Source organism: Tursiops truncatus, chromosome 21, assembly GCF_011762595.2.
Source record: "Tursiops truncatus isolate mTurTru1 chromosome 21, mTurTru1.mat.Y, whole genome shotgun sequence".
Taxonomy (NCBI): Eukaryota; Metazoa; Chordata; class Mammalia; order Artiodactyla; family Delphinidae; genus Tursiops; species Tursiops truncatus.
The window spans coordinates 21,241,525-21,258,915 of record NC_047054.1 but is presented as its reverse complement, the minus strand read 5'-3'; the positions used below and the strand labels follow the sequence as shown (position 1 = coordinate 21,258,915).

At 45.4% G+C, this 17,391-nt stretch overlaps 1 protein-coding gene across 3 annotated transcripts in view; it reads left to right on the top strand.

The window, feature by feature from the left end:
• Window positions 1-17,391, top strand: part of PRAG1 (PEAK1 related, kinase-activating pseudokinase 1) — a 53,220-nt gene that overhangs the window by 17,094 nt on the left and 18,735 nt on the right. For 2 of the 3 annotated variants that reach the window (XM_073798525.1, XM_033848789.2), the window contains exons 4-5: window positions 16,260-16,417; window positions 16,625-16,705. In XM_073798525.1, the coding sequence (XP_073654626.1) occupies window positions 16,260-16,417; window positions 16,625-16,705 (239 nt within the window). The remainder of the gene's footprint in view (window positions 1-16,259; window positions 16,418-16,624; window positions 16,706-17,391) is intronic. The other variant, XM_073798526.1, reaches the window with a different exon arrangement.

Here is a 17,391-nt window from a genome sequence, read left to right as displayed (position 1 = left end):
GCGGCCTCTCTTGTTGTGGAGCACAAGCTCCAGACGCGCAGGCTCAGTAGTTGTGGCTCACGGGCCTAGTTGCTCCGCGGCATGTGGGATCTTCCCAGACCAGGGCTCGAACTCGTGTCCCCTGCATTGGCAGGCAGATTCTCAGCCGCTGCGCCACCAGGGAAGCCCCAGTGAAGATCTTTACAACATTGCTTACAGTAGCAGGGAGTTGGAGCAAACCCAGGTATTCACCTTGTTAGACCTGCGCGGTCTCCTAGGAGTTTCGACTCGCCCAGGAAACAACAAGAGTCGGAAGTCGATGCAAAACGCAAGAGGTTTATTGAAGGCCGGTGCACCGGGGTTCCTTGGTCCTCACACAGGAGGTCGAAGAAGGAACCCTTTTGGGCGCGAATATGTCAGTTTTATAGTTTCCCACTTCCCCGTATGTAAATTATAGATTTGGTTGTGTTCTCCTGCTGATTGGTCCCGGCTTAGGCTCGGACCAGAGAGGGAACTTGTCCCCAGCTGCCTGATTGGTCTTTGACAGACACCTTTTTTACATTTTGTTATCTCCCTCCTTCTCGGAAGGGGGCCGGACATCCTGGAAATTCACCCATTGTCTAAGAAGCCCCTATTGTCTGGAGAGTTCTTAATCATTAGCTGGAACAATGTCCCTCGAGTCCCACATTCCCCCCTTTTTCTTGTGACTATTGATTCCAATCATGGAATCTCAACCTTCTGTCCGTAAACTTTGGTACTGTTGTCTTAACATTAGAACTTGTACAGTACTGATACGTTCTCTAATAAATGCTATCAAGCGATTTAGAACACATGGTCCAAAAGTTAAAATCAACAATAAAACAATAAGAGGTCCCAACAGAGTAGAGATTAAGGTGGTAAACCAGGGGGACTTATTGCACTAACACACAAAAGTCAGCTGAAGTATTAAGAACCTCTAAAGAGACACAAGGGGTGAGCCCCGTGTTACATGTCCACCATCCATCTTGAGGAGGTACAAGATATCCTGAGCCTGAAGGGAGGCTAAAATCATGACAAAGGTGTCTATGGGACTGGGGAGGTGTTCCTATACAAGTACCATTTCCAAAAACCGAGGACAGGGTTAATTTACTGTTCCCTTCTTGCTTCCATCGACATTGGTCTGAGGAGGTAGAATTAGTATAGGTGGAGCTATATCCTATAGCATCATCATAAGGGGGAGGGGCAGCATAGCAAAGCCAACATGATTTTGTAGCCTCTGGGTTTGTAGCATTGAGAACCGTAAAGGCTGCCTGCACCAAAGAAAGCATCCTATCCTGAGGAGTCCCAGGCTTAACTGTGGGTTCTTTGGATCCAGAGGTTTCATTAGTCTCATTCTTTGTTGACGTAGTTGAAGGGGCCGGGGGAAGCAAAGGGGGGCCAAGTATGGGATTTGGGCCTATTGATATAGGAGCAGGAGTCTCAATCTTTAGCTTAAGGGTCATTAATATTCCTAAATCATATCCCCTCATGTAAAATCTAACGCCCCAAGAATGACCATTTATCCATTTTTTATCTCTTTTTCCGGGATTACTAAAGGAAATTTTAAGGGGATGACACCATCCTGAACATTTACTCCGGTGTCCGGTATCCTCATTATGAGAATAATTAGCCGTTACAGTAATAAAATCCCAAGTTGAGATGGGTTTCCAATTAGTATCCCCGGTAGTTTCACATCCCCAGCTTTTGCAATAAAAGTTTTCAGTTCCACCACATTTATAATTCAGAGATCAAGGGCGGTGGAACCCGGGGCATACGTAGAAAGTGAGGATACCAAGCATCATTCTTTTGCCTGCATTTTTGCAACCCGGCCCAAACCAATCAGTTTCCGAAACTTTGGAAGGGGCAGTGTTCATATCATGAGAATCTTCTGTATCCCAATAAGGTGCTCCTATAGCCAATTTACAAACATCAGGAAAAAGATCTGGCCACCAGGTCCAGGGGGGTGCAGTATGACTAATGGACCAGGTTACATCTCCAGTCTGAGAAATTACCTGCCAAGTTAAACGTTGGGGGAGGTGAGGGCTAAAATCACTTACAGTCAGTAAAGGCAGTAAAACCAAAATTATAAGTCTTAGGTTCGTAGAAGCTTGAGTTTGAGCGGGTTGTCGGTTCTTTGGGCCCGCCATCCTCATGATGCCGCCGCTGGTGCAGCTTTCACGTGTGAAGCATGGATCCAGGCAGCGATGCCGTCCACTTTTATGGCCGTTGGGGTGGTTAGGAGGACGGTGTATGGTCCTTTCCATCGAGGTTCCAACGTCTGGGTTCGATGCCGACGGACGTATACGGAGTCTCCGACTTGGAAAGGATGAGTTTCTCCCGGTGTTCCCGGTTGGTAGGCCTTGGCGAGTTGGGACCATATTTCTTTCTGGACCAATTGGAGTCCCAGTAGCCTAGCATATAAGTCAGTGTTATTTTGGCAATCAGGTTTTATTTCTTTTCCTAAAGTGAGGAGGGGAGGCGGGGCACCATATAATATTTAAAAAGGAGTAAGATGGTATCGGGAAGGTGTATTTCTAACCCGGAATAGGGCCAATGGAAGGAGCACCGTCCAATCGGTACCGCCAGTCTCCAAGGACAATTTAGTTAGGGTCTCTTTTAGAGTCCTATTCATTCTTTCTACCTGACCTGAACTCTGGGGTCTATAGGCACAATGTAATTTCCAATCAGTCCCCAAATATCTGGCCACATCCTGACTTACCTGGGCGACGAAGGCTGGACCATTATCAGACCCTATTACCTTTGATGCTCCAAATCGAGGAAAAATTTCTTCTAAAATCTTCTTGGCTACTATAGCAGCTGTTTCTTTCTTTGTTGGGAAAGCCTCTATCCATCCTGAAAAAGTGTCTACAAAAACTAAAAGGTATTTATTACCGTACCTTCCAGGACGCACTTCGGTAAAGTCCACTTCCCAGTAAGTTCCTGGGCGGTCCCCCCCGAGTCTCTTTCCAGTTTCAAGTTTCCCTTTGTGAGCGTTTACCTGTTGACATGGGACGCATTCCTGCACAATTTGTTCAGCTAATTTTGTCATTCCAGGGGTTTCGTACCCGGCTTTTTGTAACAAGGCTACCATCTTTTTAGTCCCCAAATGTGTCCATCTGTGCATCTGTTGTAACATGGATTCTGCTTGCTTCCTCCAGGAAACTGCTCCCATCCGTGAACCAGGTGAAATCAGCATCAGGGAGGGGCAGGTCCATCAGATCCGGCCTACTGCCGTGTGCTGCGGCTAGTACTTCCTGACAATCATGTATGATGGTGGAGCCTTCCAAGTCAGGATCAGGTAGCAACGTGGCTGGATTGAGTCCTGTAGCTGGAGCAAACTTGATGCGATCTGAGTTTAGCCAAAAATTGAACAGGTTCCCCCTCCACTTTAAGAGTTACCCGGGGCTCGGGGAGAGGGTTCGAGCCCTGACTTTCCTAGTCTTCTTTTTCCAATGTTAAGATTTTGTTTTTGGTTGGCCTTCTTTCATTCTTTTTCTTAGGGCATTCTCTCGCCCAATGTCCTTTTTCTTTACAGTAGGCACATTGGTCCTTGTCTAATGGCTGCCTTCTGTCTGCCGTTCGCTCTTCCTGCCTATTTCTACCCCCTATATTTCTTCCTCCAACCACAGTGGCCAGTATCTTACTTAAATTCCTCTCCTGTCTCTTATCCCGTCTTATTTCACGGGCTTCCTGCTCTTTCTGCTTTCTTTCTTCCTTCTCTTCCTCTGTTTCTCTTTTGTTACATACTTTATCTGCCTCTTTTACTAACTCCTGAAGCGAAAATCCCTGCAAGCCATCTAGCCTCTGTAATTTCTTCTTAATATCAAGGGCCGCTTGATCTATGAAAGCCATTGCTATAGTAGCCCTATGTCCCTCCGAAGTTGGATCATAAGGGGTAAAGCGTCTAAAGGCTTCCATTACACGTTCCAGGAACACAGTTGGCGATTCCTGGGGCCCCTGAGTTACTTCCCTTACCTTAGCCAAATTAGTGGTCCGTCTGGCCGCTCCATGGAGACCCGCCACCAGAGCCTGGCGATACATTTTCAGGCGCTCCCTACCTTCCGGGGCATTGAAATCCCAGTTTGGCCTGACGAGTGGGAAACCAGCATCAATCTCGTTAGGCAGCTGGGTAGGTTGCCCATTGGCGCCTAATACATTTTTTTTTTCTGGCTTCTAAAAGAACCCGTTGCCTCTCCTCAGTCGTTAGGAGAGTCTGGAGCAGCTGCTGACAATCATCCCATGTGGGCTGGTGGGAGAAAACGAGATTCTATTAAAGCGGTAAGGGCCTGTGGATTTTCGGAAAAAGTTGGGTTATGCATTTTTCAATTATAAAGATCTGCAGAGGAAAAGGGCCAATATTGGAGAGGTCTATTCCCTTGGCCATCGGGGGGGCCATATTCTCTAAGAGGTAGGGCAGTGGAGTCCGGGAAGATAGCCCTCCGGCTCCTAGTGCCCACTGAGGGACCCCTTTCTTCTTCCATCATGGATGGTTCCCTTGGTGCCGAGGGCAGTGGAGCTGGGGGTCCTCTAGGTGGTAGGGGATTCGGGGCCGGAGGATAAGGGGGTGGGGAATCCAAAAGAAGCAAATCGGACTGCGGGTCAGGATAAATCGCCTTCGGTGGATCCGGGGCGTCGGGTAGCTTTTCCGTGTTGGGGTTTTTCTTTAAGGCTAATATCTCCGACGCTGCTGATGTATGCGCGGACGTACCTGTTGAGGAAACAAAGGGCCGGACCCACGGAGGTGGGGAGAGAATTAAATCTTCCCAGACCAAGACATATGGTACTTGGTCTGGATGTCCGTGGGGATCTATATTAAATATCTTAGACTTCAGCAGCTTAATCTTGTCTAATAAAAAGGATCCTTCGGGGGGCCATCCTATCTGGAATGTTGGCCATTCAGAGGCACACAAAGTCTGCCACTTTCCTTTTTTTACCTCTACCGAAAAATTATGGGCTCTGGCCCGAACTTTGGTCCAATGGCTTAGGGTAAGGGAAAGAGGAGTCGTCACAGTTTGTCCCATTGTCGTCCGTCAAAGAAGAAGAAGAAATAGACCACAAATCAGAAACACTTAAAACTCCACAAAACACATATACGTATGGGCCACCGCGAGCTCGCTTCAAAACCGAAACTTCTTCAGATGGCAGTTACCACCAAGGGAACTGCCGAAACCCGAAACTTCTTCAGATGGCAGTTACCACTAAGGGAACTGCCGAAACCGAGTGAAGGGGAGACAGAGTTTGCCTCTCCTTCCAGATGAGCCACCAGGGCGTCCCCTAGGGCTCATGGACGCTGGCTATTAGCACGTCTGCCTAGCCAGAGGTCCAATACAGATTCCATAATAAGCCGATTCTTACGGCTTTCCTCCGATAATGGCCCACAGAGAACAAGGGACAAACAGACAATCAAGCTCGAGCTTACCTGGTACCTCCAACTCCCGATGTTCTTGTGGTCCGGGGCGAGTGGAATCCCGGACGAGCCCCCAAATGTTAGACCTGCGCGGTCTCCTAGGAGTTTCGACTCGCCCAGGAAACAACAAGAGTCGGAAGTCGATGCAAAACGCAAGAGGTTTATTGAAGGCCGGTGCACCGGGGTTCCTTGGTCCTCACACAGGAGGTCGAAGAAGGAACCCTTTTGGGCGCGAATATGTCAGTTTTATAGTTTCCCACTTCCCCGTATGTAAATTATAGATTTGGTTGTGTTCTCCTGCTGATTGGTCCCGGCTTAGGCTCGGACCAGAGAGGGAACTTGTCCCCAGCTGCCTGATTGGTCTTTGACAGACACCTTTTTTACATTTTGTTATCTCCCTCCTTCTCGGAAGGGGGCCGGACATCCTGGAAATTCACCCATTGTCTAAGAAGCCCCTATTGTCTGGAGAGTTCTTAATCATTAGCTGGAACAATGTCCCTCGAGTCCCACAACCTCTACGGAAACAGAAAAGTAAAATGTGTGTGCGACGAAATACTTAACAGCAGTCTTGCTTTGGAGAATGGGAGGTCCAGTGAAAGGATGGCCAGGGAGCCGCAAGAGCTAGCTGGTCAGGAAGCATGCGTTAATTGTGGTCCCAGTCTGCACGGTTTTGTGCTTTCCTAGAGAAGCACTGGGCTGCCTAGTGAAGACTGAGGATGTTTGGAGTTACCTAGTTTGATATTTTGATTTATAATAAGAAATCTACATTTGGTCTTCCTCCCCATTGCTGGCACAGAGCTCCTAAAACCCTTGGAATTTCCTAAGTGCTGAAAGCCATAAAGGTGTCTTTTATTATGTTAATGAGCTGACTTTTGGACCCCACCTAAGGATGAAGCCGGTTGCCAGGGGAACCAATCATGTAATTAGGGTCGGTATTTCAGTCTTACCCCCCACTACCACCTCCAGGGAGGGGAGAGGGACTGGTGGTTGAATCTGTCTCCAGTGGCCGATGATTTAAATTATTTAATCAGTCATGCATACCTAATGTAATGAAGCCTCCATAAAAACCCAAAAGGACAGGCTTCAGAGAGCTTCCAGGTTGGTGAAGCAAGTGGCACAGGTGGCCTGTGGGGCACTGGGAGAGGGCGTGGCAGCTCCCTGCCCTTTCCCTATACCTTGCCCGAGGCATCTCTTCCATCTGGCTCTTCCTGAGTCATGTGCTTTTAATTTTAAGTAAAATGTTTCTCTGTGAGCTTCTGCAGCCAGTTTGGAACCTCCAACCTGTCTAACCCTAGCCGGTCATCTGCAACAGAGGGCGGTCTTGTGGGACTGAGCCCTTAACCTTGTGGAACCTGATGCTGTCTCTGGGTAGATAGTGTCAGAATTGAGTTGAATGGTAGAACACCCAGCTGGCGTCCGAGAATTGATGGCGTGGGGAGCACACCATCCCATGTTGGAATTGGGTGACCAGAACCCTTACCTGGGGTGGGGAGGGTTCAGCTAAGTCTGTGGACAGGAGATGAAGCTGTTGGGGAGCAGGTAAGAGGGTGCTGACAAACTGACCCAGGAGTAGGAGGGGAACCTTATCCTTATTAGGCAACAGGCTGGACCAAAGTGGAGAGTAGAGAAGTAGATCATCCTAGGAGCTTAGTTACAAATAGCCTGAATCTCCCGAGTCAGGAGGGTAGGAATGAAATCTAATATAAATACGTACAGATTTCTTAAGCCCAATAGCTGGGCTCAGAAGCTGGGCCAACAAAGTGGACTTGAAGCATTTGCTGAGTCAAGAGAAGGAGGGAAAGATCATTCTGAAAGCAGGGTTGCCAAAATCAGTAGTCTAGAAACAAAAAGATTCTGGCCAGGCAGAGATCATTGTGGTGGATTGATTCCAACAGGAATAGGTCAGGACTAGAACAGCGGCGATTCCCAGGTTGGTGAGCAACAACCCAGTACAGTTTTAGTTCAGTCCATCACTGGAAGTCTTCTGTGTGCTAGAGGGTGGGGAGGTGGTGTGAAGGGGGAAGGAATCATGGGAGGTTCTTTTTTTACAGCGGGGAGGCAGGCTAATATAATAAAAGAGGGTCTTCTGTTTCTAAATTTTTGTGTAATGGCGCTAAGCTACCTGGTCATCTGAAGACTACGTCAGCCCCTGAACCTGGAGCTACACTACCGTTTATCAGGCTCTTGAATGTGTAGATTCAAACTGAGGTCTGGATGACAGACAAGTCAACTCTTCCTAGTTATTTTAGAATAATGCATGTCCTCAAAGAATCACCCTGATGAACTTTCTTTTTTGGGTCTCTTCAAAGTACCAAGAGAGTGAAATCTCTAGCCCATCCATTTTCTGCTTCTATCCAGGTAGCAGAAAGAATTGCTGGGTTTGCTGGAGGCTGCTGAAGTCTCTCTGTCTCTCTCCCCATCTATCCATCATCCACCCATCTTTCTGTATAACCAGTACCTTCTATGTACCTGGTGCTGCTTTTAGCGCTTTTTAAATATTAAGTCATTGAATCTTCCTAACCACTCTCCTTCCCCACAATGAGGTAAGTAGTATTGTTACCTCCATTTTATGGATGGGAAGCTATACAGAGAGATTAAGCGTCTTTTCCAAGACACCCAGCCAGTAAGCAGTGGAGCAAGGACCCCAAACGCAGGCAGCGGAGCCCCAGTGTTCATGCTCTTAACTACATCAGTGGCCTTCCTGGGTGACTCTGAAATCTGTCTGGGAAGCTATTCCAATGCTTACATTGCTGTTGTTCCCAAAGGCTCCAGAGGGTCCTTCCACGCTATGCTGGCCTGTGGGCAGGGCAGCTGGTGGGAGGGGCCCCTCTGTGGATTGCAGTTGTTCAGTCTTTACTTCCAGTGGTTATTCATCGTCTTCTTTCCCATCTGCCCCTGTGTGAACAGATGTAAGAGCTTCCACCTTGGCTTAACAGGCCAGGAGTTGAAGACTTATTGTTCTCAGGTGATGGGATTGGAGGTGTAAGCGTAGTGGACCAGGTGATGGCGTCCAGCCGCTGTGTTCTTCCGTACTCTGTTACTTGCTGTCAACAGCTGGTCTCCCCATCCTCAGCCTTAGCTGAAACCTCCCCACGCTTGGTAGTTGCAAACATCTGCGCTTCTCACTCCTGCACCAGAACCTCCTTGGGGAAGGACACAGCCATGCAGACTTGCGGCCACAAATAAGAGACTGATTTTCCAAGACAGGAAAGGTCATCTTTTAAAACCATTTGTGTCTCTCAACGCCAAAGTATATCTGTGTATAGTCAGGGCAAATGGCTCCAGATTTCCATTTGACCAATTTAAGCATTTTCATCCATTTTTATACTAGCTAACTAGTAACCTAGAGATGTGTGTGTAGGTGCAGGCGTGCGTGCGTGCGTGCGTGCACAGGCGCGCTTACCACTATCTTTAAAAATAAGCGTGGCTTGGGCTTCCCTGGTGGCGCAGTGGTTGAGAGTCCGCCTGCCGATGCAGGGGACACGGGTTCGTGCCCCGGTCTGGGAAGATCCCACATGCCGCGGAGCGGCTGGGCCCGTGAGCCATGGCCGCTGAGCCTGCGCGTCCGGAGCCTGTGCTCTGCAACGGGAGAGGCCACAACAGTGAGAGGCCCGCATACCGCAAGAAAAAAAAAAAAAAAAGGCTTTATTTCTGTTTTTAAATGGTTTCCACTGAATGCAAAGCACATTCATTTTTGGGTTGAACCAAAGGCTTTTTCAGCTTGAAGAGCCCCAGCAGTCACCAGTGCATTAACTGCAAATGCAAATTAACCAGTCTGCACCGTGGGGACCGTAAAGGTCATCTGACCCAAAATGAAACTGATTTCCTATCTTTATACATGCTAATAAATCAGCGGGGAAACCTGCCCCAGAGCAGACTGGATCCTTTAGTTCCTTCATTTGGCACTTAGACACTTGCAAAATAACTTCCATAGCATCGTCATCAAAGAGCACTAAAGATAAAAACAATAAGAACCTTTCTGGTGTAGCTATCTGCCTTTCTCATCCCATCTCTTGAAAAAAAAATTTTTTTAACTGCAAGATTGTGTAAATTCAGGATATTTTGGGACTGTTATATTTTGTAGATATGAGAAAGGTCCAGCTTTGCTGAGGGCTGTTGTTTACTCAGTGTCCCTGCCTCTTGCAAGTTTTGCCCCTTTTGCAAGTTTTGCTGGGCAAGTGTAGCTGGGCAAGTGTAATTCTTTTCTTAAAGGAAACATTTATCCTCCTAGATGCCTCCCAGTTATTGAAACAGAGGCAGATAAACTTAATCAAGAAGTATTTAATAATTACTCTGTGTTCCAGCATGTCCTGACTATGACACAGCTCCTCAAACAGTTTATAATTGTGGTGGCAACAAGCCTATTTCACATGAAACAGAGTAATCTAACCAGGATTATAACCAAATGCTTAGTGATGTGAATCAGACTGTTTGGTGTGAGTTCCAGAGGGGAGAGACCAGTCAGAGAAGATTGAGATGGTTTAGGAAGGGTTTTTAGGTGAGTGATCCTGCTGCTAGGTCTTGGGGATGGAAAAGGTTTGAAGGGGAGAGAGAATGTTTTCCTCTGTGCCAAGGTGGGGAAAGGACAGGAATGCAGGGTGCTTTGCGGACAGTGGGAGACTAGCCCCATTAGAGCAAAGTATATATGAGCATAAGTAATAGGTACTGATTAACCAAAATGGTGATAATTTTTTTCCAAACTAAAAACTAGGCATATGTTCTAATGTACAGACCGTGTGGGGAAATATTTGAAATAGGGAGTGTCAAAGAAAATCCAGGGTGTGTGTTTCTGTCACCATAGAGGACCAGAGCTGATCTAGTATGGCTGCCAAGGTCAAGAATACTTACAAGAGCTCCGTGTAGGGCTCTTCAGGGTTGGTCATCATTATGAGAGTAGAATTTTGGAAAGATTTTGAGTCAGGATGATCTGCCCCAAGGCTGCAGATCTTTTTGGAAGATGTGGCTTGAACCCTGTATATACTTTTTGAAAGGAGATTGATCAATATTTATCTACCAGGTTGTAGATAAATGTGCTTTTTAATTAATTAATTTATTTATTTTGGGCCGCATTGGGTGTTCGTTGCTGCGCGCGGGCTTTTCTCTGGTTGTAGCGAGCAGGGGCTACTCTTTGTTGTGGTACGTGGGCTTCTCGTTGTGGTAGCTTCTCTTGTTGCGGAGCACGGTCTCTAGGCGTGCGGGCTCAGTAGTTGTGGCGCACGGACTTAGTTGCTCCGTGGCATGTGGGATCTTCCCGGACCAGGGCTCGAACCCGTGTCCCCTGCATTGGCAGGCGGATTCTTAACCACTGTGCCACCAGGGAAGGGTTGTTGAAGCAGGGACGGTGTCACCTCTACTCACTATTGTATGCACAAGACCTGACACAGTGCCCGGCACGCAGCAGGCAGTCAATATTTATTCGTTGGAAAATCTGAGAGTCAGAAGAGACAGGATGGGGGATGCACTGCAGGTCCTACAGGCATAAGATAAATAAAAACGAGGTGCTCTTATTCACCAAGCAAACCCCGTGTTTTAGCTCAAATCATTGAAGGATTTTGACTTTAGGATGTGGCCAAATAGTAGAGAATGAATGGGGTGAAACCGAGTGTATTTGAGAGGGTATTTGAATTGCTTCTAATGATGCAGCCCAACAGGACAATTGGAGATTGAAAGCTGCAGGTCACAGAGGCAAAGCCGTCCCTATTTTCCTGTGCTTTTGCAGGAAGTGCATTTTATAGAAAAGTCAGAGAGGAACTGAGGGGAAACGGAGAGCTCTGAGCTGGTGAATTCACAGCGGTCTGACAGGGCACTCTCAGCCGCCTCTGAAGCTGACCCTTTATCCTCAGGGCTGCTCCACGGGACCCCACGGTCACTGGCACGGCCCATCCCCAGGCTCTGGGGGGCCATGCGGATGATCACAGCACCGCAGGCTGGAGTCTGGGATGGTAAGAGGCTCTCGTTCTTTGATTTAGGCATGACTTGATTTATTCGCATCTAAACCAGTCTGTTTTCACTTCTTGGTAATGTAAACAAGGTATATAGAGTTTTCTAACGTGTTTGTGCTTTCAGAGCTACCCGCAAGGGCTTCTCCAAAAGGCTAAACTTAGCAGTGAACTTGCCCAATCCAAAGACTGGGTGGTGGGATTGTGTACCAGGGTCTGGAGAGCTAGTCTAAAACTGCATGCTGGCATTATGTGACTTTTCATATCTCCTGCTCCAGAAGCAAAAAGTTTTCAACCAAATGGATGTGAACTAAACCAAAGTTGGCCGTGAGAATGAAAATGTGCCTCTGTCACACTTTAAGTTGTGCTGCCGTATGAGGATTCTAGCAGCCATGTGAAGTTCGAGATACAATCTCTGACCCACACTGGGGTCCAGTATCCGTTAAAAATTTTGGACATTCTGAAAACTCAGGGGGTATTTTTAGACTCGGCTTTTTTCCTACAGATGAGGAAGTCTGGCAGATGGCTCTTCCGGCTGGATTATTATTATTTTTTGCAGCTTTCTACTAATACAGTATGGAGAAAACTCTGGCAAGGCTTCTTTCTCCAAGGACAATGGGGGGAAAAGCCATTCTGCAAACACCGGGCAGCAGCTGCAGGGCTCAGGTCTCTAAGGACGCTGTGCCACTGGCTGTGTATTTCACGCTGCTCTCCTGTGACTGTGTCTAATCAACGTGGGGAGGCAGGGGAGGAAGTCTGAGCAAGAGCAAGTCATTTATCACAGCGCGGAGCAAAGACATCTGTGCGGGCCGGGCTCTCTCGCTGCAGCTGATAAGAGTTATTTGCCACCCAGAGAGGAAAGACTAGATGTGGTTTTGGGCCCATGAAGCCACTTCCTTAAATCACATGACATCAGTTCATCTTATAGATGGTTTGCACTGGTTTTATGAAAGGCAAATCAAACTATCATTAATGAGGGAAAAGTGCCTGTAAAAAAGAATAAGTATAGTCTTGTTATGCGTTGCTGAGTACATTCGGATTGACCTTGGCCTTGCATCTGACAGAACAATCCATTAGGGCTCAGAAAAGTCACCTTCGGAATGTTAAGCCTTTTGCAGGGATTCTTAAGAAATCTACTGCACACACAGACTGGAGATACAAAAACAATGTGATTGTCAGTCTGCTTTGATGGCCAGCTTCCCCTTTCGTTTTCAAATCTGGTGTGTTTTTGTTCATTCAATAATTAAAGTGGCAGTTCTCTAAGACAGCAGATCATACAGGTTTCCAAGGTGGAAGATATTTGATGCAGTTCATATGACAGATTTAAGAGAAGGGGTCACCCCTTTCCTCCTTATTTACATCTAAGCATCCCAACTGCCTATTGGGTTTTTGTTACTGGGCGGGAACCTGGGCTTCCTGAGCTTTTTTGGTAGAGAAACAGTAGTAATATCCCCAGAAGCCGTGGAAACGTGAAAATTCCACTTGTGGCTTGTACTAAGATTGACCAAAGTCTGCATTTGAGAATTTATCCTGCAACCACAGGAATAATCTGGTTTTGTCTGCATTCACTTGGTGGGCTTCACAGCTATGACTTCTCATAGTGACTAGATGCAGAAAAATTAACACCCACAGTCTCAGGCGAGTTGTTAGGACTGAGAAATAACTTTTTCCATCCATGAGGCTATTCTGTGGCGGAACCAATCCTCATAGAGCCTGTCTGTCCCATGGGGACTGATGGAAATCTCACTGGGTCATCTCTGTGTTCCTTGCCTTTCAGAGGCTCAGCAACAGGTCAACAGGAATGGCCATCCTGGACTCATTCAGGCCCTAGTGATTTTCTTTCCTTCTTTCTAGAAATGAACATTTCTGTGTTCATTTTCAACTTATCAAGTATTTCAAGCGAACGATGAAGTTCAAAGAACAATTTAACTCACTTTCATGTGTCCCCCTAAGATTTTTCAAATATTAACATTTTGTTACCTGTTTTGGATTTTTTAAAATAAAATATTGCAGGTACAGTGGAAGATCCCTGTCCATCCAATTTCCATTTCAATTTCCCCTTGCCAGAGTCATCACTATCTTGAAGTTGATGAAGTTATTTCCATTTTACCACATATATGTAATATATAAAGAATACATAGCATCATTATGTGTTTTTAAATTGTATATAAATGGTATCACACTTTACATGAGCCTTTTGCAATCTACTTTTAATATTCAACATTTTAAGAATAATTTTCATACTGGTACCTTAAAATCAAGTTTATTTATTTTTGAATGCTATGTGGTATTCCATTACAAGACTCTACCACAGTGTATCCACTCCTTTATTGATGGACATTGGACTGTTTATGATTTTGTTTTTGCTGTTAGTAACACTGTGAACAGTCTTGTCCATGCATGAGTTTCTCTAGATCTGCACTGTAATAGCCACTAGTTAAAATGTGGTGAGCCTAAATTGCAATGTGCTGTAAATATAAAATACATACCAGAGTTTGAAGACTTAGAATGAAAAAAATATATAAAATATCTCATTAATAATGTTATATTCATTGCATGTTGAAATGAGAATATTTTTATGCATTTTGTGAAATAAAATACATTATTAAAATTAATTTCATCTATAATTTGGCTACTAAAATTTTTTAAATTTTATATATATATATACATATATAGATATATGACTTGCATTATACTTCTGTTGAATAAGGCTGTTCTATCAATAGATCAGGAGTCAGTAATCCACCACCCACAGGCCAGCCATCTATGTCTGTGAATAAAGTATTACTGGAAAACGTACCCATTTGTTTACATATAATGGCTGCTTTCCTGCTACAACAGCGGAGTTGATACTTGCAACAGAGACTATATGATCTGTGAGCCTAAAATATTACCATCTGGCCTTTAAGGAAAAGTTTGTCTATCCCTATTTAACCTTTTTTGAACCAGGTTTTTAAAATATATTTTAAAGAAATATATTTAATATTGTGATCCAACACACATACACACACGAAACAAAAATTCCACAAAACAAGGTTTCACAAATCCTCACTCTATATTTTCATATTTTTTTCTCGTCTGTTCTTATTAAAATAAACTGCTAGTCGGTAAACTGCCTTGGCTCATGAAATTGACCTGGCCATTCATTCACTACGAGTCATTTGAAAATCATTGTTCCCTTTGCATCTGGCACTGCGCATTTTTCTTTCTTTTATGCTTCACTGTTATACTAAATAATTATGTGTATGTGTGCGTATGTGTATCTGTATATACTCATACATACACACATTTATGTACTTCTTAGTTTCATCTATTTATATACATTTCATCTAGTGTTTTTCTGCACCAGCTCAGCAGCTATGGTGCTGGAATTTCTCCCTTGGCAGCTTTCTGAGCCTGAAAACCAAGAGACTCCAGGGGCCACTTTGAAGAGGGCAGCGTAGTTGGATTGCCATAGATCTGGCTTTTTTCCTAGACTGAGGACTTGTCGTTATTCACAGCTTCATATCTTGGCTTCATCTGCAAAAGCCATTATTGATGGATTTGATGAGGATAAAAATATTTCATGAAACTTTCTATGATTATATTTTGCCAGAGGGTAAAATAAAGATAATATACTGCCGTAGCACTTCCAAAAGATTTGACATCCCCACGGTCCCTACAGTGACATTGAAATATAAAGAATACTATTAGTTGTAACATGGCCATCACGGTCACACTTAGGTGTAACAGCTTTAAAACGTCTTTTAATCTGGTTCTAAGGGTTGGAGGTGGGGAGACAGACATGTTTCTAGGGAGCACATTTCATGGGAGCGAACTTTCTCTAAACTTTTCTGTTAATGAACAAGGGATTCCAGTGCCTGTGAGGACCAGTACGGGGCTGCGCAATATTGAACACAGAGAATGATCGATACATTCTTGGCTGTAAGGTCATGTGCGTTAAATGAGGCAGTTCTGATGCCAAATCAATACTGTATTGTGTATTTCCTACAGCAGATATTGAGATATAGATCTGCCGTAGTGGGAGCAGGCATGTAATCAGGAAATATCAGTTCAGACAAATCTGGGTTACCACCAACAGGGAAAAGGGCTGGATTGATTGTGGTCTGTCCGGCTGCGTGGGGGAAATGTCAGGTCAGAGTGAATATTCATGTAGTCCTTGGAAAGAGGGAAAGAGAAATCAATAAGCTAAACCTTCCACTTAATAATGGAACCGTCTTCTCCACGGCGAGTTCTTTTTTCTTGAACTTGGTATTCCTGTCCCTGATGTATCGGTCGTGCTATCTTAGAGATGCAATCAAAGATTTCATAGAAAGCCTAAGGGCAGATTCATTCCATAGTTCTGGAATAAGGGTTATGTTAACATGGTTCCATCTAAACATTGCACTAGATGTCTGGTTAAAATTGACCTTAAGTCCAAGGAATAAGCTAGACCCTTTGAAGCTATGTCAAGAGGGTATCAGGCACAAAAGAAATCTCTTGTTTTTGGTCTGAATTTGCAATTCCCTTGTCCTGTGATCTTGCAAAACCTACCCAATCTCTGTGTATCTCTATACATTGGCTTGTATGATAATGTTCAGTTTTTCTTTGTAGAGATGTTACATAGAATGTAGTAGATGACGTAAATGTTTTGGCAGACGGGGCCAGAATATGAAGGCAGTTCCTCCCAAATCATGATTTTGCTGCTTTTCTAAATTTAATAGACTCACTTCTCCTTAACCGTGCTTGAGAAATCTCCTGCCATTCACGTGCGTAAGGTTTCAGAAGAGTCCCTGTTCTCTCTTCCCCAAATTGTTTTTTTAAAACTTACTGGCACTGATCAGGCTTCAGGAGCATAGTAGGTTCATAATCCATCAGCTGGTTTTTGAATAGAAACCAAATTAATTACTTTTATCATTTGTTTCTACATTTTCCAGGCACCTTTTAAAAATGAACAAGAGCAGCTCTGATTTGGAGAAGGTGAGCCAGGGCTCTGCTGAGAGCCTCAGCCCATCCTTCAGGGGCGTCCACGTCAGCTTCACCACGGGCTCCACGGACAGCCTGGCCTCCGACTCCAGGACCTGCAGTGATGGAGGTAACAGACTTGACCTTGATGGAGAGGCTTAGATTCCCTGAGTCTGGAAGGCCAGCCTGGGTTAATTGCCTAGATTCGGAAGGGCCAAGCTAGACCTACTGTCTTGGTCCCACTTTCCCTGTGAAGTAGACTCTACCAAGGAGCAGCTGACATTTATTCCCTATTGAGTTTATGACAAGGCGCCTCATCCCATATCTCCCTCTCCAGTTACACACAGCGCATCCGCATGGCAGCAAGGTGGGAGGAGGCTGAAGTCGGAAGCATATCGAAAGACTCCTGATTCCTTGGGTAATGAGACATCTGTGTGTAGGTCTGCGTTCCATTTCTGTCCTCAGGATTAGTTTACAGGGGATTGGGTGCATGCCAACCACAAATTCCCCCTCCTCCACCCTCTGTCTCTCTCATTCTTTCATGGGCACACACACACACACACACACACACATGCACACACTTCCTTGGACACACAGCAGGCGCTTACATAAGCGTGTGTTGAACTAAAGCATGCCGGCTTCATTAGACCACCATCCACCCCACTTTCTGGATTGAGCTCTAAGGCGTAATATGCGGCTAAGTCCTGACTGGGTGTACAGTCGGCCCTTGGTATTCTCGGGCTCCAAATTCGCAGATTCAAAGACCTTCCAACCTCTGTTGGTTCGGGTTCAGAGGGCCGACGGTACTCCGCCATTTTATATAAGGGACTTGAGCATCCACGGATTTTGGTAGCTGAGGCGATTCCTGGAACCAATTCCCCGCACATAATGAAGGACGACTGTATTCCTAAAAAAAAGAACTCTTGCTTTCCTGTGGTTGTGATGGGTACTATTAACACCTTCACCCTTTACCACTTGTGTGTGTGTGTCCTCTCCTGCTTTTCTCACTGACTTGCCCCAGCATGTTAGGTTTGGACGCGTGCTAGCATGACTGTCTTTCTCAGTCCTAAGGAAGCATTTCCTCTCAGTAGGCATTTTTGGAGT